Source organism: Trachypithecus francoisi, unplaced genomic scaffold (genome assembly GCF_009764315.1).
Source record: "Trachypithecus francoisi isolate TF-2019V2 unplaced genomic scaffold, Tfra_2.0 Lachesis_group2, whole genome shotgun sequence".
In the NCBI taxonomy this organism is placed as follows: domain Eukaryota; kingdom Metazoa; phylum Chordata; class Mammalia; order Primates; family Cercopithecidae; genus Trachypithecus; species Trachypithecus francoisi.
The window spans coordinates 26,850,984-26,872,438 of NW_022681465.1; the positions used below are offsets into that span (position 1 = coordinate 26,850,984).

The window sequence follows — 21,455 nt, forward strand, 5'->3', positions numbered from 1 at the left end:
TCCGCCCCCTCCCCAAACGTCGCAGTACTGCAGGGAAACGAGGTGGGCCCGGCTGGGGGTGGGGGACGGAGTCGGCTTCGTCTTTCCGCTCTTCAGCCAATGGTGAACTCCCCCCTGAGGGAGATGGGGGAGCAGGCTGTAGAGAAGGTCCAAGTATTCTTCCCTTTTTCTGCCACGTCCCAACCATTGACGTAAGCCCACTCCTCAGGTTCTGATTGGGCGTATGCATTGTCCCCCCCCCCAGCAGAGATCCTGTAAGCCGATTGGTCATCTCTGCCATGAGGGCGGGGCTTGCGTACTCTCCTCCTTCGCCTCAACCGCGGCGCAAGGGGCGGGACTCGCCGCCACCGCCTCTGCTTCCGCCGCCGCCACCGCCGCCGCTGCCGCCGCCACAGCCGCCAGCCGCTGCGTGTTCGGCGGGGGAGGAGTTGGAGGCGGAGAAGAAGGCGGTGGTGGCGGGTGGAGGTTCGAGCGCTGTTCTCGCTCCGGAGCCGCTGCACATTTCGGTGAGGGTTTTTTTTTTTTTTTCAATCTGGCTTGTTCCGCTGTAGGGAGTGTGGGGGTCGGGGCGAGGAAATTGCTGCGTTCTGCTCCTCAGTTTCTCTATCTCTAGCCTCGGGAAGGAGCTGGGCCTGTCCCTGGCCTGCTGCGCCGGCCATGGTGGGTGGGGTTGATGGCTGTGGGAACCCTTCTTCGCCTCCTGGGCCCTGTCCAGCCCGGACCCGGGCCGCGCTCCTATCCGGGACGGTCGCGCCCGCCGCCCCCCGACGGATGACATCGGTTGGTATCGGGGTCTCCGCTGCCGCTCTTCCCTGCTGCCTCTTCTGCTGTCCTTGGTGACTTGGCCAAGGACCCCGCTGGCTTTCCCGTACACTCGCCACTGTCCAAGATGTGCCCCCCAACCAATACCTCACACCCCCCTTCTGCTGGTTTCCCGTCACCCCGCGTAGAGCGGAACCATCTTACGCCACAGGCCTGCAGTCCCCCTCCCCCGAGGAGCCTTCCGTTGCCGTCGCTCTGCTGGGCGTCTGCATTTTCCCCAATTGTCAGTGAGGCTCGGCACGCAGACACCCCGCTCGAGCCGCAGCAGCCGCTCTACTCCCGGGATCAGCACCCTTCCGCCAGGGCTGTTCTCTGTTAGCGATGTCAGGCCAGAGCTCCTCTTGCAGATGCACCTTTAATTTGGCCTCCCTCAGATGACTGTTAATCATTTTGCGCACATTCAAAATGGTGAGCTTGAAGACGCTCAGACGAAGTTGAAGCAAAGGGAGGTGGTAAATAGTCATTTTGCAGGGAGGAAGAGTAATCTGAGAGTTCCCTCTCCTGACATTAAAAAAAAAAATTTACATCCGCATAGGCACTTCTTTTGAGTCTGCTGGTTCTGTGAAGTTTAAAATTTTCATTACACGCTTAATGTATTCTGTTTTATCATGAAATATTTGGTCACATTTCTTTAAAATGGCAGTCACCTTTGCTGAAGGCTACAGGTTATGTGAAGTGTATGTGAATAAACCTGAGGATAACAGTAATAAACGTTTAAACTATATTTTTCAGTGTTGTAATTGTCTTTTGGGATTCATGTCAATGTTATATGAGATAACCACTTAATTTTAAAATTTCATTACAGACATGGCAAGTTTGATGTACGTTTCAACAATATAAATAACGGACTGTTAGGTAAAATTAGAATATTTCTTTTCATTCCCCAGTCCCACTCCAGTGTAAAGTTGACAGTTTAGTGTCCATTTTTCAAAATCCTCTTACAAATGCACTTCTAAACACATAAACGTACACGTAAAGTTTTTTTTTTTTTTTGAGGGAGGCTATACCATATACCAAACATGTTTGCATACCGCTTGCTTATTGATTTAATTACATATGTTGAACATCTTTACTTGTTACATAAAGGTCTCCCTAATACTTTTTTAAAGGCTAACTGGTATCAGTTTGAATGGCCTATAATTTATTCTATTCTCTTTTTGAAAGACATTTAATTGTAGTTTCTTTCTGGTATCACAAATAATGATTTGCAATGCAAATAACTTTCTAATTAATTGATCGATGTTTAATTACAAATTTTAACTCATCCTTGATTTAAAAAAATTAAGCAGTATGGAAGAATGTAAGATAAAAAGTACTGCTTCCACTTCTAGTCCTGCTTGCATCCTGATTGTCTGCCACTGTTTACAATTCAGTAAACTTCCTCTATGTGTGATTATTTCTGGAGCATGGGTTCCTAGAAGTGGAGTTGCTCAGTTAAAAGATTATGCATGTTTTAAATTTTGGTAACCCTTTCTCCCTCTTTATTACTCTTGTTGAAAATATTCTTGAATGTTTCTTACACACTTCTTCTTCTAGGTAAACTTTAGACTCAACTAAAAATCCTTAGCTATTTTGAATAAGGTTGTATTGAAATTTTAGATTAACTTGGAGACAACTGATCTTCATAGTATTGAGTCTCTGTCCTCAGAAGTGTGGCCTCTCCATTTTATTCACATCTTGTTTTATATTTTTAGGGAAATTTTTATAGTTTTTCTTTTTTTTCTTCATACGTATAACATTCCTTCCCAGTATTCCTAGCTATTTTATGGTTTGATTCGTGTGGTGGATGGAAACTTTCAATAACATTCCTCTCTCTTTTTCTCTGGTTATGCCAAACTTTTGAGTTTTCTATCATGTATCAAATTATTTTATTGAGTTGATTATCAGGAGATAGTCACAGTTTTGTGGTTTCCTTTTCAGTTTTTATAATTTACGTGTTTTTCTCATTGCTTTTGCAATTATACATCCTATAAAATGTTGAGCACTGATAGATTAAAAACTAATAGCACTGATAGCTAAAAACATGTCATTGTTTCTGACTTTAAGGGGGAATGCTTCTGATGTTTTAGCATTAATTATGATGTTTGCTGAAGCTTTCTGGTAAAGCCGCCTATATTAAAATATTTCCTTCTAGTCTTGGCTTTCCAAGATGATTATGTTGTTGTTTCTGACATTTTTAAAAACCATAAAAGAGTTTTCTTATATATATATTTTTGACATCTTTTGAGGTGGTATATGTGGTCATCACCAGTATTCCCTGGTTTATATTTTCCTGAGAGATCACCTTCTTAGAAAATCAACCTTATTGAGGATAATTTAGATACAATAAAATGTACTTATTTAAAATGTACAGTGTATTTTGTTTTTGACAAATGTGTATTCTGTGACCACCACCACAGTCAAGAGTGGAATATTTTCATGTCACGATTAAGGTATAGAATATTTTCATCTCCTCCAAAGTTGCCTTTTGCAATCAATCACAATTTCACCCTGAGGACTAGGAAAGCACTCATCCTTTTTTTCTTGCTATAAATTGGTATCATTTTCTCTAGAATTTCATGTAAGTGGAATTGTGTAATACATACTCTTTTGTATCTGACTTTTTCTCTTGGCATGTTTTTCAGGATTATCCATGTTTTTCTGTACTTAACTGGTTCATCTCATCTCATTGCTGAATAGAATTCCTTGGTATGACTTACTAGTTTGTTGACCATTCCACCTATTTACAGATACTTGGATTGTTTACAGTTTGGGGCTGTTATTAATAAATAACCTTCATTTATTGAACATTCATTTATTCAGTGAACATTCATTTATTTTGAATTTTTGTGAACATCTTTTTTTCTTGGTAAATTCCTAGAAATGGAACTTGTTGGGTTGTATGATACATGGATATTTAACTTTGTAAGAAACTGCCAAGCTGTTTTCCAGAGTGGTTGTCCTACTTTACATATCCGTCAGCAGTATATGACAGTTCCAGTTGCTCCACATCGTCCTCAGCACTTGGTTATTTCAGTCTTTTAAATTTTAGCTCTTTTAGTGGGTATGTAGTAGTATCATACTGGGATTTTAATATACATTTACCAGATGACTCATGGTGCTGAGAATTTGCTCAAGTGTATGTCTTAATGAGCAAAAGATCTGTTGACATCTTTTGCTCTTTGAAAAACAAAACAAAAAAAATGGGTGGTTTGTCTTACTGAATTGTAAGCATTTTTTAATGCAGTCTTAATACAACTCATTTGACACAGAGATTCATAAACACACACAGTGCAATCTGAAGCTTTTTTTTTTCATTTTCCTAACTTTAAAAGAAGAGCTTTTAATTTTGATAAATTCATCTTACCAACTTTTTCTTATGATTTGTGCTTCTGTGTTCTAAGAACTCTTTGCCTAATGCAAAGTTGTGCAGATTTACTCTTATGATTTTTCTATACGTTTTCTAGTTTTGGCTTTTATGTCAAGGCACATTATACATTTTGGGTTAGTTTTTGTATATGGTGTGTAGTAAGGGTCAAGGCTCATTTTCTTTTCAGGTGTATATACAGTTCTAGCACCATTTGTTGGGACTGCTTTCCTTTCCCCATTAAATTAACTTTGTCAAAAGTCAGTTGACCATATAGGTGAATCTGTTCCTGTACTTTTCTCTTGATCTTTGTGCCTGTAATTCTGCCAATACTAAGTTGTCATGGTTATTTTTACTTTATAATAAAGTGTTGAAATTAGGTAATATGAATCCTTGAACTTTATTCTTTTTCAAAATTGCCTTGACTATTCTAACTTTACCATAAAACTTTTAGAGGCAGCCTGTTGGTTTCTACAAAAAGTCCTGAAGGGATTTTAGTTTGGATTGTGTTGAATGCATAGATCAATTTAGGAAGAATCAACATCTTGAGTCTTCCAATTCATGAATACATGTTGTCTCCATTTATGTAGGTCTTCTTTCATTTCCTTTGTCAGCATTTTGTAGTTGCATCATAAAGATGTTGCTCATTTTGTTAGATTTATATCTAAGTAACAGTTGATACTATTATAAATAATTTTTTAAATTTTAGTTGCCAGTTATTCACTGCTATATGTAAAAATACAGTTGGTTTTTGCATATTCACCTTGATTCTTGCAACCTTGCTAAATTCATTTATTCGAGTAAATTTTTTGTAGATTCTTTGGAATTGTCCTATGTAGAGAATCATGTTATTGGCAAATATAGATCCGTTTTATTCGTTTTCAATTTGTATGTAATTCCCTCTACCTTTTCTTCTTATTAGACTGACTAAGACCTCCAGTATGATGTTGAATAGCAGTGGTGAAAGCAGATATCCTTCTCTGTTCCTGATCTTAAGAAGAAAGCTTTGAATCTTTCATTATTGAGTGTGATAGAGTGGTGCTATAGGTTGAATGCTTACGTCATTCCAACATTCATAGTGTTGAAACATAATCCCCATTGTGAGGGTATTTGGAGATGGGGTCTCAGGGAGGTGATTAGGTCATGAGGCTTCTGCCTTCATTAATGGATTTGTGTGCTTATAAAAGAGGTCCCAGAGAGCTCCTATCCCCTTATGCCATATGAGAACACAGTGAAAAAACTACAGTCTGTGAACCAGGAAGTAACCCTCACCAAACATTGAATCTACCAGCACCTTGATTTTGGACTTCCCAGCTTCCAGAACTGTGAGAAGTAAATTTCTTTCTCTTTTTTCTTTTTTAGACAGAGTCTTGCTCTGTTGGCTAGGCTGGAGTGCAGTGGCGCAATCTCAGCTCGCTGCAACCTCGGTCTTCCAGGCTCAAGCAATTCTCCTGCCTCAGCCTCCTGAGTAGCTGGGATTACAGGCGTGTGCCGCCATGCCCGGCTAATTTTTGTATTTTTATTAGAAACGGGGTTTCACCATGTTGGCCAAGCTGGTCTCAAACTCCTTACCTCAGGTAATCCGCCTGCCTTGGCCTCCAAAAGTGCTGGAATTGCAGGTGTGAGCCACCGAGCCCAGCCGAGAAATAAATTTCTGTTGTTTATAAGCCACTTCAGTCTATGGGAGCTTGTTATAGCAGTCCTAATGGACTAAGACAAGTGGCCTTTTATCATATTGAGAATGTTCCCATTCTGTTCTTGGATTGTTGAGAGTTTTTTGTTGTTGTTGTTTTTGAGACGGAGTCTTGCTCTGTTGCCCAGGCTGGAGTGCAGTGGCCCCATCTCGGCTCACTACAACCTCCACCTCCTCGTGGGTTCAAGCGATTCTTCCGCCTCAGCCCCCTGAGTAGCTGGGATTACAGGTACACGCCACCTGGCTAAATTTTTTGTATTTTTGTAGAGATGGGGTTTTACCATGTTGGCCAGGCTGGTCTTGAACTCCTGACCTCATGATCCTCCTGCCTTGGCCCCCCAAAGTGCTGGGATTATAGGCATGAGCCACTGTGCCTGGCCAAGAGTTTTTTTTGTTTTGTTTTGTTTTTTTTGTTTTGTTTTTGTTTTTAATCGTGAGTGGATGTTGAGTTTAGTCAGGTATTTTTACTGTATTTATTGAGATAATAATATGGTTTGTTTCTGTGTTAATGTGATGAATTACATTAACTTATTTGCGAATGTAGAATCATCTTCCATTCTGTGGCTAAACCTCACTTGGTGATGGTGTATTATCTAGTATCATTTTTATAAATTGGTGAAATATTTTTTTTTTTTTGTTTTGCATCTATGTTCATGAAAGATACTTTTTCACGTAATGCTGGCTTCGTAGAGTTGCAAAGTGTTTCTTCTTATATTTTTGAAAAAATTTTTATTAGGATTAGTATTATTTGTTTTATAATTTTTTTTTTAGAGTTTGCACGTGAACTCTTCTGGTCCTAGAATTTTCTTTGTTGGAAGGCTTCAAAGGATACGTCCAATCATCCTTTAATAGATACAGGATTATTAGGGTCATCTGTTTCTTCTTGAAAGCTTTCAGTCTTTGTATGAGTCACTCACTAAGTGCGGTTTAGTAGTTTTTGTCTTTCAAGGCATTTGTCTTATTTCATTTATTCATTGTCATACAATTATTTCTTAATTATTTTGATGCCCATAACATCTGTAGTGATGTCTTTCCTTTCATTCTTGTTATTAGCAGTGTGACCTCTCATGTTTTTATTTGGTTCCAGGTTTATTTTATTAATCTTTTCAAAGTCAACTTTTTATTTGATTGCTTTTTGATTTTTTTATTTTCAGTTTTATTGATTCTACTCCTTACTATTTCTTCTATATGCTTTGGGTTTAAATTCCTCTGTGTTGATTTATTAAGGTGTAAGCTTAGGTCATTGATTTGAGACCTTTTTTCTTTGCCTTCCAAGCACTGCCCAAGGTGCTCACACAAATTTGATGAACTGATTATTTTTAAAGTTCTTACATCACGTCCACTTTGACCCATGGAGGCTGCTGTTTAATTTCCAAATATTTGGTGATTTTGCATGTCTCTTTCTTTGTATAATTTGTTTTAAATTCTTTCATGGTTGTTGTATGACCAGAATATGGTTACTCTCAGTAAATGTTCCATGTCCACTTCAAAATAATGTGTATTCTGCTGTTTAGCGATGGAGTATTCTATGTCAAGTTGATTGATGGTGCTTGTTAGGCCTTCTGTTTCCTTACTGAGTTTTTGTTTGTTTCATTGATCATTGAGAGAAGAGTGAAGTCTCCGAGTATAATGGTGAGTTTATTTATTTCTCCTTTTCAGTTTTTGCATCATGTGTATTGAACCTCCTGTTAGGTGTATGTAAATTTAGGATTGTTAAAACTTTTTGGTGAACGAACCCCTTTATCATTATGTAATGCCCTCTTTATCTGTGATAGTATTCCTCATTCCAAAGTCTACTTTATCTAATATTAATATTGCCTCTCCAGCCTTCTTTTAGTGTTTGTGTATTATTTTCCATCCATTTAATCTGTCTTTTGTTTAAAATGGGTTTGCTCTGTTGTGCACATGTCCCCTAGAACTTAAAGTATAATTGAAAAAAGAAAAATGAGTTTGTTCTAGACAGCCTTTTTAAATTCATCTTGAAAAATCTGTTTTTAAATTGAAGTGTTTAGACTGTTTACATTTAATGTAATTGTTGATGTAGTTGGATTTAAATATACAATCAATTGTTTTCTACCTACTCTGATCCCTGTTTTTGAGTCCATTTTATCTTGACCATTGGCTCACTACTTAAACTTAACTTTTTCTCTTTTAAAAAGTTATTGGCTTCTCTGTGATTTATATTATACATCTTTAATAATATACTATATTGAAGCAATATTATGCCACATTTTTCATAGTGTCAGAGCTCTACAACAGTACATTTACAATGTATATTTACAATTTCTCCTTTTGCGCTATTACTGTTTTACCTTTTACAAATGCCATAAATGCATAATACCTTGTAATGTTTGTTTTATTCCTGTGCTGTCTAGTATAGTAGTCTTTAGCCAGTGTAGCTATTTAAATTTGAATTTAAAGTAGTATAAGTTAAATTAAAATTATTTTCTTTGTTATAATGGCCTCTTTTCCAGTGCTTACTCCTGCATGAAGAACTTCCTTTCACATTTCTTGCACTTCAGGTCTACTGATAACAAAGTCCGAAGATTGTCTCACAAATACTTTGTTTCACTTTTTCTTTTGAAAGATTTTGCTGGATATACATTTATTGTTCACAGTGTTTCTAATATTAAGGATGCTGTATATTATCTTTTGACTTGCACAGTTTCAAATAAGAAGTTGGCTGTGATTCTTATTTAGTTGCTTTTTCTACTGTCAGTATCAGATATGTTTTATCAGTGGTTTTTAAATTTTATTTTATGTGTTTGTTTTTTGAGACAAGGTCTCGCTCTATTGCCCAAGCTGTAGTGCAGTAGTACAAGCTTGTCTCCCTGTAGCCTCCAACTTCTAGACTCAAGCAATTCTCCCACCTTATCCTCTAGAAATGCTGGGATTGCAGGCCTGAGCCACTGTGCCCAGGCTGTTGGTGATGGTGGTAGTGGTTGTTTTTGAGACAGAGTCTCACTCTGTTGCCCAGGCTGGAGTGCAGTGGCGCCGTCTCAGCTCACTGCAACCTCCACCTCCTGAGTTCAAGTGATTCTCAAGCCTCAGCCTCCCAAGTAGCTGGGATCACACAGGCTCTCGCCGCCACACCTGGCTAATTTTTGTATTTAACAGAGTTCTACCACGTTGGCCAGGCTAGTCTCACAACTCCTGGCCTCAAGTGATCTGCCTTCCTTGGGCTCCCAGAGTGCTGGGATTGCAGGCATGTATCATTCGTTTTTTGTTTTGTTTTGTTTTTTGTTTTTTTGTTTTTGAGATGGAGTCTTGCTCTGTCTCCCAGACAGGAGTGCAGTGGCACGGTCTTGGCTCACTGCAAGCTCAGCCTCCCAGGTTCGCTCCATTCTCTTGCCTCAGCCTCTCGAGTAGCTGGGACTACAGGCACCCGCCACCACGCCTGGCTAATTTTTTTTGTATTTTTTTTAGTAGAGACAGGGTTTCACCATGTTAGCCAGGATGGTCTCGATCTCCTGGTCTTGTGATCCACCCACCTCTGCCTCCCAAAGTGCTGGGATTACAGGTGTGAGCCACCGTGCCGGGCCATATCATTCATTTTTTATAGCAGGTTAGAGATGTTACATCATGGGATATGTGCACATTTTTGTTTGTTTTATATTTATACTGCTTTTGTAGGGGGGAAATCACTGAGCTTCTTGGGATTTATGATCTTTTAAATAATGTTTGAAAAATTCACAGCATCTTCGAATGTTTCCACTGTCCTCCCTCCCACCGCCAATTTGTGGGATTCCAGTTAAATTCATGGTGGTTCATTTAATGGAGTCTACAGCTCTTGGAGGCTCTGTTCTGGTTTTTGTTGCTGTTGTTTTTTAATGTGTTTCTTTTCACTTAAATCGCTTTTGATGTAGGCTTGGGTCATTTCTTTTGACTTATCTTTTTTTTTTTTTTTTTTTTTTTGAGACAGTCTCAGTCCATCACCCAGGCTGGAGTGCAGTGGTGTGATCTTGGCTCACTGCAACCTCTGCTTCCTGAGTTCAAGTGATTCTCCGTATCTCAGCCTCCTGAGTAGCTGGAATTATGAGCGTGCACCACCATGTCTCACTAATTTTTTGTATTTTCATTAGAGACGAGTTTCACTATGTTGATCAGGCTGATCTTGAACTCTTGACCTGAAGTGATCCGCCCATCTTGGCCTCCCAAAATGCCGGGATTACAGGCGTGAACCACTGAGCCTGACCTGACTTATCTTGAGCTCACTAAAAGTTTCCTCCCCTAGTTTTTTAATGAGCCCATAGAATGCATTCTTCATTTCTGTTACTGTGTTTTTTATTTTTTGCATTTCCATTTTCATCTCTCCTGAAATTTCTCATGAGTTGATGCATGTTCCTACCTTTGTGCCGAGTCTTTAAAAGGGTAATCATAGTTATTTTAATTTTCTTCTCTGATAATTCTGTTATTTGCCTTATCTGGTTCTGTTCATTGCTGTCTCTTGATAAAGAGGGTTTTTTCCTCCTTAGCTTTTTTGTCTTGTAATTTTTGACTGAATGGAAGACTTCATATGCAGAACAGTAGAGATTGCGGCAAATAATTCTTATGTCTGGATGTGAGTCTGCTTCTGCATCTGCTAGGCTTTTAGTGTGGTGTGGCGTTGATTCAGTCTAATTCATGATTGAGATGGGTTTGGATTTTGTTTCTGCGGTTGCATTGTGTTTCGTGTTACCTTGAGCTTAGTGTGGCAGCTGAAGTGCCTGATTTTTCTAAGTGTTCCTATTTCACTGTCAACTTTCAGCTTTCTCATGTGTGCCCATACCTCAGTGGAGAAGTTTCTCCACATGCTGTCATTATTCCCAGCAGTAGACTATTGTTTCTTGATGCTGACTAGCCTGGGGATGGATGCAGAGTTTTCTTTGTCTTCCTTATCTGTACTCAGTGTTACGCAAGCCTTGTGTCTCTTGTTTTTGGGTATGGGCCAGTGATGCTGTACCTTCTCTCCATGGTAGCCAAACTCTGCCTCATATCTTTTTTTTTGAGACGGAGTTGCACTCTTGTCACCCAGGCTGGAGTGCATTAGTGTGATCTCGGCTCACTGCAAACTCCGCCACCCAGGTTCAAGCGATTCTCGTGCCTCAGCCTCCCAAGTAGCTGGGATTACAGCGATGTGCCACCACGCCCAGCTAATTTTGTACTTTTAGTAGAGATGGGGTTTCCCCATGTTGGCCAGGCTGGTCTCGAACTCCTGACCCCAGCTGATTCTCCCACCTCGGCCTCCCAAAGTGCGACCTCAGGTGATCCTCCCACCTTGGCCTCTTAAAGTGCTGGGATTACAAGCCTGAGTTCTGCACCTGGCCCATATCTTTGATAGGTTTTGTGCAGGAGAGATTTTCTGCTCCTTCCCCAGTGGTAGCAAATCTTTAATGTACCGGTATAGGAGCCAGGACTAAGTTTCCTAACTCTGCTCTAGGAGTAAAGGTCTTTTTCTTTTACTCATACTCAAACCACAATGGAGGACAGAGATTGCTGCCCTTCCCTAGTGGTTTAAAGTTGTTGTTGGCCGTTCACTGTGGCTCACACCTGTAATTTCAGCATTTTGAGAGGCCAAGATGGGCGGATCATTTGAGGTCAGGAGTTCAAGACCAGCCTGGCCAACATAGTGAAACCCTGTCTCTACTAAAAAGAAAACAAAAACCAAAAAAATAGCTGGGCGTGATGGCAGGCACCTGTGATCCCAGCTGCTTGGGAGACTGAGGCAGGAGAATTGCTTGAACCTGAGAGGCAGAGGTTGCAGTAAGCCGAGATGCCGCCACTGCCTTCCAGCCTGGGCAAGAGAATGAGACTCCGTCTCAAAAAATAAAATAAAAATAAACTTGTTGCTTTTTTTTTTCCTACTAGGGAGAAGTGTTGAGGAAGGGTTTCATTCCTTTCCCTTGTTGGCAGTCACTCCCTTTCACAACTGAAGTGGGAGTGACACTCCAGCTTTCTATACCCTGCAGAAGTGGAACTCCTACAAATGGTGTATTTCTAAAATTACTTTTTATAGCTGTTTACTGTACTGACTTTTGTATCTTGATGTTATAGCTGTCTGTCTTAATCTGTTCCTGCTGCTATGACAAAATACCTAAGACTGGGTAATTTATAAAGAAAATAATTTATTTCGCCGGGCGCGGTGGCTCAAGCCTGTAATCTCAGCACTTTGGGAGGCTGAGACGGGCAGATCACGAGGTCAGGAGATCGAGACTATCCTGGCTAACGTGGTGAAACCCTGTCTACTAAAAAATACAAAAAACTAGCCGGGCGAGGTGGCGGGCGCCTGTAGTCCCAGCTACTCGGGAGGCTGGGACAGGAGAATGGCATGAACCTGGGAGGCGGAGCTTGCAATGAGCTGAGATCCAGCCACTGCATTCCAGCGCGGGCGACAGAGCGAGACTCCGTTTCAAAAAAAAAAAAAAAAGAAAAGAAAAGAAAAGAATTTATTTCTCTCAATTCTAGAGCCTAGATGTTTAAAATCAAGGTGCCAGTGGGTTTAGTGTTTGATGAGGGCTGCTCTCTGCTTCTGAGATGGCACCTGGTGCTTGTCTTCACACAGCAGAAAATGAAAGAGCGTGAAGGGCTAAGTAGTTCCCCCTCAGCCTTTTTATAAGGTACTAGTCCATTTATGAGGGCAGAGCCCTTACGACTTAATCACTTTTCTTTTTTTTTTTTTTTTTTTTTTTTTTTTTTTTTGAGACGGAGTCTCGCTCTGCCGCCCAGGCTGGAGTGCAGTGGCCGGGTCTCAGCTCACTGCAAGCTCCGCCTCCTGGGTTTACGCCATTCTCCTGCCTCAGCCTCCCAAGCAGCTGGGACTACAGGCGCCCGCCATGTCGCCCGGCTAGTTATTTGTATTTTTTAGTAGAGACGGGGTTTCACCATGTTAGCCAGGATGGTCTCGATCTCCTGACCTCGTGATCCGCCCGTCTCGGCCTCCCAAAGTGCTGGAATCACTTTTCAAAAGACCCCACTTTTTATTTCCATTACAGTGTGGATTAAGAATTTTGGAAGATGGCACAAACATTCAAACCATAGCACTGACACTATCACTGAATTTTTTTGTATGTCTCAATTTTTTCTTTTAGATTTCTTTTCACTTTAATAGAGTTTTATTTTTACTTTTTACAAATTTTATTTCTACATTCCTAGTTTTGTTGGTATCTCTTGTTTTCCTCTTTCTCCCCCTTCCCCCCCCACCTTTTTTTTTTGGTTTTACGATGGTTAGAACTTTACATGTTAGGCCGGGTGTGGCGGCTCACCCCTGTAATCTCAGCATTTTGGGAGGTTGAGGGGGGTGGATCATGAGGTCAGGAGTTCAAGACTAGCCTGACCAACATGGTGAAACCCCATCTCTACTAAAAATACAAAAATTAGCCGGATGTGATGCATGCCTGTAATCCCAGCTACTCAGGAGGCTGAGGCAGGAGAATTGCTTGAACCCAGGAGATGGAAGTTGCAGTGCCCTGAGATCGTGTCACTGCACTCCAGCCTGGGCCATAGAGAGAGACTCTGTCTCAAAAAAAAAAAAAAAGAAAGAAAAAAGAACTTTACATGTTAAGTAGAAGTAATGATTGGCATTTTAAGAAGGAAATGATATTAACACTTCACTGTTCAATATAATTTTGCCGTAGGTTTTGGACTGATTAGTTTTATAAGGCTTAGTAAGTTCTTTTCCATTTTTAGTTTCTTGAGAGTTCTTCTAAACTTTAATAAATGTTGCATTTCATTGAATGCTTTTTCTCCATCCACTGAAATATTTATTAATGAAAATAGAGGCAATCATATCTAATGATGAGTCTGTTTTGGAATAGACTTAGTATATACTGTTTTCAAATATATTGCTGTAATGGCTTGCTAATATCTCAGAATTTTTATTTTTTTATCACTGGAATTGACATCTAATTTTTTATTTTTGTGACTTGTCTGCTTGTCTGACCATTTCTTTTTTTTTTTTTTGAGATAGAGTTTAGCTCTTCTTGCCCAAGCTGGAGTGCAGTGGCGCGATCTTGGCTCACTGCAATCTCTGCCTCCCGGGTTCAAGCGTGTCTCCTGCCTCAGCCTCCCGAATAGTTGGAATTACAGGCATGTGCCTCCACACCCAGCTAATTTTTTGTATTTTTAATAGAAATGGGGTTTCACCATGTTAGTCAGGCTGGTCTTGAACTCCTGACCTCATGTGATCTACCAGCCTCTTGGCCTCCCAAAGTGCTGGGATTACAGGCGTGAGCCACTGCGCCCAGCCTTGTGTGGCTAGTTGATGAAGATTTTACTCTGCTCTTCAAATGAACTTTAAAACAAGCTTATGAAATCCTTTTCTATTCTCTGAACAAACAGGTTTAGCACTGGAAATCTATTTGTATATTTGGATAGAAATTTCTATTAAGACCTGTGGGCCTATTGTTTTGCTTGTGGGAAGATTTTTATTCCTTCCCCCGAAGTCAGGGCCTTACTCTGTCGCCCAGGCTAGAGGGCAGTGGCACAATCATGGCTTACTTCAGCCTCCACCTCCCAGGTTCACGTGACCTCCCACCTCAGCTTCGCATGTAGCTGGGACTACAGGCACACACCACCATTCCCATCTAATTTTTATTTTATTTTATTTTATTTTTTTTTTTTTTGAGACGGAGTTTCGCTCTGTCGCCCAGGCTGGAGTGCAGTGACGCGATCTCAGCTCAATGCAAGCTCCGCCTCCCGGGTTTACGCCATTCTCCTGCCTCAGCCTCCCGAGTAGCTGGGACTACAGGCGCCCGCCACCTCGCCCGGCTAGTTTTTTGTATTTTTTAGTAGAGACGGGGTTTCACCGTGTTAGCCAGGATGGTCTCGATCTTCTGACCTTGTGATCCGCCCGTCTCGGCCTCCCAAAGTGCTGGGATTACAGGCTTGAGCCACCGGGCCCGGCCTAATTTTTATATTTTTTATAGAGATGGGTTTTCACCATGTTGCTCATCTGGTCTTGAGCTCCTAGGCTCAAACTGCCCACCTGCTTCAGTCTCCCAAAGTGCAGGAATTGCAGGCATGAGCCACTGGGCCCAGCCTAGTGTTGTCCTTTTAAGTTATACTTTTAGTGACCCTTATTTTTATGATTTACACATTAAAGAAACATTCATCTGATAACCTTAATATCTGAAGTCTTCATAGGCATTTTCCGTTTCCTTTCATTTTGTTAATTCTTGTCAACATTATTTCTCATGTATGTTGTACTCTTTATTGTGAGTTCATATTCTTTGAAATTTTACATGTGAGAATTCTGACCTGGGTTGAAAGTGAGGCGACTTTCAACTGAGAGGAAAGTCTCAGTTGCTTCTCTCGGGTACTTGGAACACTGCTCCCTAAGACTTAACAATATTCTTACTTTGTGGCTTGTTGACTCATACAGGTTGTATGAATTGCAGCCACAAATCTAATGAGATTGAGCTGTTAGGCTTTGAATTGTTAGGCGTGATATTCCTTCTCTTTTCCACCATTCACCCCCTACCCAGAGTTAAGACATTTTTATTTGCTTTGAGTTGTGAGGTTTAAAAAAAATGTTTTATCTGTCATACTGTTAGAAACAGAAATTGAGAAGTTGAATTTTCATGAGATCTTGTTTTATACATGTGTTTCTTATTCTCTAATGTTTGTGTGGTTAGAAGAAGGATCCCATGTCCTAGGTTTCCCAGGATAATTCCACTTCACACCTTCTATTTTTGTCTGATAATTAATTGTGTGTTTTTGCATTCTGAAGTGTCTTAGCCTAATTTTCAGTGGTCCGTAAAAACCTGTTGCTAACAAAGTGATTAAACATTTTTCTGCCAATTATAAAAGGAGCACAAGTGTGAAAGAAAAGTTGGGAAACAAAAAAATGCCTTCCAAAGGTGTAAAAATCACTCATAGACCCAAACTGAAATACAACTCTAACACTTGAATATGTTTTCTTCCAGTGACTATTTAAAACTTTTTATTGCACTGTGCTTATAAAAATGTGTGTAACTTCAGTAAATTAGCACAGACTGAAGTCAATATAAACACCAACCAAGTCAAGAATTAGCATGTGGCCGGGTGCGGCAGCTCATACCTGTAATCCCAGCACTTTGGGAGGCCGAGGCGGGTGGATCACTTGAGGTCAGGAGTTCGAGATCAGCCTGGCCAACATGGTGAAACCCCATCTCTACTAAAAATACAAAAATTATCCAGGTGTGGTGGCAGGTGCCTATGATCCCAGCTACTCGGGAGGCTGGGGCAGGAGAATTACTTGAACCCAGAAGGCAGATGTTGCAGTGAGCCAAGATTGCACCACTGCACTCCAACCTGGGCAACAGAGTGAGATTCTGTCTCAAAAAAAAAAAAAAAAGAATTAGAATGTTACTAGCACAGCCTTCTGCTGTAATACCTTTCAGGATTTTGTCTTCCTCCTCTCTGGAAAAGGTGATTATTCTCTCTTGGTATGTAACACCATAGATTAATTTTGCTTGTTTTTGAACTTTTATAAAAATGGAACATACAGCATGAATTTTTTATATTTGGCTGTTTTTCATTTCATTCATTTTTTTTGAGATCCATTTGTGTTTGTAGTGTTCCTGTTGTGGGTAGCTGTAGTTTGTTTTTGTTGTATAGTATTTTGCCTACAAATATATTCTGTTATATTCACCCATTTTGCTGTTGAACATTTGGGTTGTTGACAGTTTGAAATTATTATGGACATTGCTTCTATGAACATTTTTTAAAATTTATTTTTTTAGAGATGGGGTCTTGCTCTGTTGCCCAGGCTGGAATGCAGTGCCGAGATTATAGCTCACTGCAGCCTGGAACTCTTGGGCTCCAGCAGTCACCCTCCACAGACTGCCATATAAGTGGGACTGTAGGTGAACATTTTTATATGTCTTGGTATGCATTTAGAAGATGGACTGCTTGACCGTATCATATGCGTATGTTCAGGTTTAGTAGGTGCTTCCAAAAAGTTTTCCAAGATGAATGCAGAGATGTATATTTGCAGCTGTAATGTGAAAGTTGCTTAAAATCCACACCAACATTTGATATGGTTAATATTTTAATTTTCATCTCCAGTGTATAATAGTAACTTGTTCTAATTTATGATTTCAGCCAGTTTATGAAATTGATACCTTTTCATATGTTTCTTAGCCATTTGTGTATCCTTTTCTGGAATGTGTCTCATCATGTTATCACATTTCTTTTGGATTATCTTATTCTTTTTTATATTTAGGAGTATGTTATATATGCTGTATGTGAGCACTTTGATACTTATATATAATGTACATTTCTTTTCTCATTTGTGGCTTTCCTTTTCAGTCTCTGAATGGTATCTTTTTATGAATGGAAATTTTAAATTCCATTGTGCAGTTCATTGGCCCTTTATTTCTTTAGGAAATTTTACTTTTTGTTCTCTTTTTAAAAAAATTTTTCTTTACTCCAACATTTTAAAGATTTATCCTTTTTTTGGATTTATTGTTTTGCCTTTTACATTTAGATCTACAGTCCTTTTGGAATTGAGTTTTGCATTTTGTGGGAAACAGGCCAAATTTTGTTTCTGCATCAGTATCCAATTAATCTAGTGTGTTCAATGAAAAAACATATCTTGTCCCTAGAGCTCTGTAATGTGTCATTGTCATAAGTCAATTGTATGTAATGTGTATCTGTTTTGGGACTCTGTTCCTGTGTTGGTCCTATATGATACTAACCACATGTGGCTGTTTAAGATTAAAATTAATATAGGCATGAACACTGCAGAATTTTATCATCACAGAAAGCTCTATTGTTTGACACTTTTCTTTTCTTTTCTTTTTTTTTTTGAGATGGAGTCTTGCTCAGTTGCCCAGGCTAGAGTGCAATGGGGCAATCTCGGCTCACTGCAACCTCCACCTCCCGGGTTCAAGTGATTGTCCTGCCTCAGCCTCCCAAGTACTGGGACTGTTGGCATGTACCACCATGTGCGGCAAATTTTTGTATTTTTAGTAGAGACAGGGTTTCACCATGTTGGCCAGGCCTGGTCTCCAGCTCCTGGCCTCAAGTGATCCACCCACCTCAGCTTCCAAAACTGCTGAGATTTCAGGCATGAGCCACCACGCCCAGTCTGTTGGACACTTTTCTATCCTATTCCATTGATATATTTGTCTGCCTATTCCCTAACAAGCCTCTTATTTATTATCATAGGTTTTTAAGATTTGTCTTCTGAAAGAGTTATCTCTTTGTACCTTGTTCTTTTTAATGATAACTTTGGTTATTCTTGGCCATTTACAGTCCTATTTACATTTTAGAATCACCTTGTCAATTTTCCCCAAAAAAATGCCTGCTGGGATTTTATTAGGATTACATTTAACCCATATATTATTTAAGGAGAATTGAAATTCGTGAAACTGAACCAAGCCAATGAGTATGGGATTTTTCTCCGTTTAGTTATGTCTTCTAAAATGTCTGTGAGTAATATTCTGCATCTTTCATTGAGTTTATTTCTAGGGACTTGATGTTTGTGGTTGCTGTTTTAAACGATAACCTTTTTAGGTAATGTTAGTAATAAATTTAGTTTTCTAGCTGCATGTGATAATACATTATTATATCGACTTTGTATCTGTCAACCATCTAAAACTTAGCACTGTAAAACTTTACTTGTAGGTAGTTTCTTCCATTTTTTTTTCATATGTAACCATGTTGTCTGTGAATAATGAGATTTTTCCTTCCTTTCCAATCCTTAAACTTTTTATTTTCTCTCATTTTTAATTCACTGGCAAGCACACTCACTTGATAGGTGTTTGAGTATATGTATTCAGCTCAGATAGCATGGACTTCTTAATGGAAACTGTGGAAGCCAGCAAACAATAGGAATACATCTTTATAGTGCTCCAAAAAAGAAAAAAAAGGCATCTAATGTAGAATACTATTTTCATTTGAATATCCTTCAAAAACAAAGACAGTCTGAGACATACAGAAGCAGAGAGGGAAGTTGTCACCAGCAGACTCATAACAAACATTAAAAGATGTTATTCAGGCTAAAGGAACATCAGACAGATGGAGGCATGGAAATGGAATAAGACGTTTTCTGAAAGGGATATTGAAGGTGTTTGAAACAGTCTTGATAATGTTTGGTGAGGCTTATATGTAGGGTGAGCTATATGAAAATAACAACCATGGACATGAAGGAGTTAAACTGTTATATGAGTTTCTTGCATCTTTTGGGACCTGGTAAAAGAACTACAGACAGTGCTCAACTGGTTTCGTTTATGATTTTTCAACTTTATAATGGGTTTAGTAGGGTCTTAATAACATTTTCAAGTTAATGATATTTTCATTTTACAGTAGATATGTCAGGACATAATCCCATTGTAAGTCAAGGAGCATCTGTAGTTTGAAGTAGACAGTAAGAGTGTAGGTCACACTTTGATATAAGGACAAGCTGAAATGGACTTGTCCAAACATAAACCACAACCAGACTTCTATGATGTTAAGACAATCTACATGCAATAATTGCCTGTCGGAAGAAAACTTAAAATGCTCATTAGAGAAAGATAAGTTATTTAGAGCTTCTAGGAAATATTATCCAGCATACATCAAGGATATATTTTGTAATTTCTAGGAAAACCACTAAGATAATGGTATTTTAAAGGATATATCAAAAAAGCTAGTAGATGAAATGAAATGGAAGAACAAAAAAATTATCATTACCAAGGAATTCAAGAAAGGAGGAATAAAGGAACAAAGGACAGGTGAGATGATTGAAAATAATAACAAGATGGTAGATTTAAACCAGACTACATTGGTAATTATGTTAAATGCGAATGGATTAAATATTCCAACAAAAAGAGAAAGATTATCCGATATTTTTATAGAAGTGAGTAAGACCTACCTATATTCTGTTTATAATAAAAGCACTTTACAAGTAAAGGCACAGGTAAAATGAAAAGATGGAATCAGTATTGTTGCAAATACCAAAAGAAAGCTGATGTGGCTATATTAATACCAGACAAAATGGACTTAAGGAGAGAAGTATTCTGAGAGATAAGAAAAAATTGGCCCATGATAAGTGGGCCAATTTATCAAGAAGACATAATTCTAAATATGTTTTCACATAGTAACACAGCTTCTAAATATGTAAGACAGAAGCTAAAATAGCTAAAAGAAAGGTAGATCCGTATTCCTAGCTGGAGATTTTAAGTACATTCAAAGTAACTGGTAGAACAATAAGATAAAAAAAGTATTAGTAAAGAAATAGGAAATTTGAATGGTATGATTAATCAACTTGACCTAATTGACATTTATAGACATTATATTCAACAACTGAAGGCTTTACATTATTTTTAAGTGCATATGGGACATTTGCAGAAATATTCTTGGTCATGAAGTAGTATCATTAATCTTCAAAGAATTTAAATTATACAATGCATGTTCTCTGATCACTATAGAATTATATGACAACCCAATAACAAAAAAAATAGGCTGCAAATGTTTGGAAATTAACCAAGACACTTCTGAGTTAGCCTATGAATGAAAAACAAAGTCACTGTGGAAATTCAAAAACATTTTAATCTGAAAAATAATAAAAATAATACATATCAGAACTTTTGGAATACAGCTGAAGCAGTGCTTAGAGGTAACTTTATGCTTTAGATGTATAAATTAGTAAGGAACAAAGGTTAACGGTCAGTAGTCTAAGCTCTTATCTCAAAGGAGCAATGAATTAAACCCAAGGAAGTAGAAAAAAGGAAATAGTATAAAAGTAGAAATCAATGAAGCAGGAAAGTTTTACAGTCAATTAGTTAAGAAAACTTCTTAAAAATGAAAACCTGTAATGACCTGATTAAGAAAAATGAAAGAAAACACAAATCACTAGTATCAGGGATGAAAAAAAGAGACATCACTACTGATCTTCTGTATATTAAATTGTTAATGAAAGGGGATTATTTACAACTTGATAATACATTTGACAGCTTGAATGAAAGGTCATAATCCCTGAAAAACACAGTTTACTCAGCTTACATATAAAGAAATAGAAAATCTGAGTTGTTCTGTGTCTATTAAGGTAGTTGAATTTGTCAAAAACCTTTCCACAAAGAAAATCCTAGACCTGATGACTTCACTGACAAATCTGCCTTATATGTAAGTAAGATATAATCCTGGATTTACACAGACTCTTCTAGAGAACAAGAAGAACATAGATTTATTTGCGTATTGTATGACTTTAATATAATCTTGATAAGAAAACTGGACAAAAGCATGAGGAGACCATTTTAAGCCAATATTTCTCATAAACATAGGTAAAAGAATAATCCTGTGAGATATAAAAGGATTAATGTATTGTGACCAACATGGATTTGTTTGGGGAATGTGAAATTAAGTTGGTTAAATGTTTTAAAATTAATAATTTGGCTGGATGCAGTGGCTCATGCCTGTAATCCCACCACTTTGGAAGGTCGAGGCAGAAGGATCATTTGAGCCCAGGAGTTCAAGACCAGCCTAGGCAACATGGTGGGACCCTGTGTCTACAAAAAATTTTAAAAATTAACTGGGTGTGGTTCATGCCTGTGGTCCCAGCTACTCAGTAGGCTGAGGTGGGAGGATCTCTTAAGCCAAGGTTGAGTCAGCAGTGAGCCTTGATCTGGCCACTGCACTTTAGCCTGGGCAACA

At 38.9% G+C, this 21,455-nt stretch overlaps 1 protein-coding gene across 2 annotated transcripts in view; it reads left to right on the forward strand.

Annotated features, from left to right (window-relative positions):
* The first annotated feature begins 208 nt into the window (after window positions 1–208).
* The window catches only part of PJA2 (praja ring finger ubiquitin ligase 2), a 74,643-nt gene continuing 53,396 nt past the window's right edge, over window positions 209–21,455 (forward strand). The window contains exon 1 of one of the 2 annotated variants that reach the window (XM_033178960.1): window positions 209–506. In XM_033178960.1, the coding sequence (XP_033034851.1) occupies window positions 224–506 (283 nt within the window). In that variant the 5' untranslated portion in view covers window positions 209–223. The remainder of the gene's footprint in view (window positions 507–21,455) is intronic. The other variant, XM_033178961.1, reaches the window with a different exon arrangement.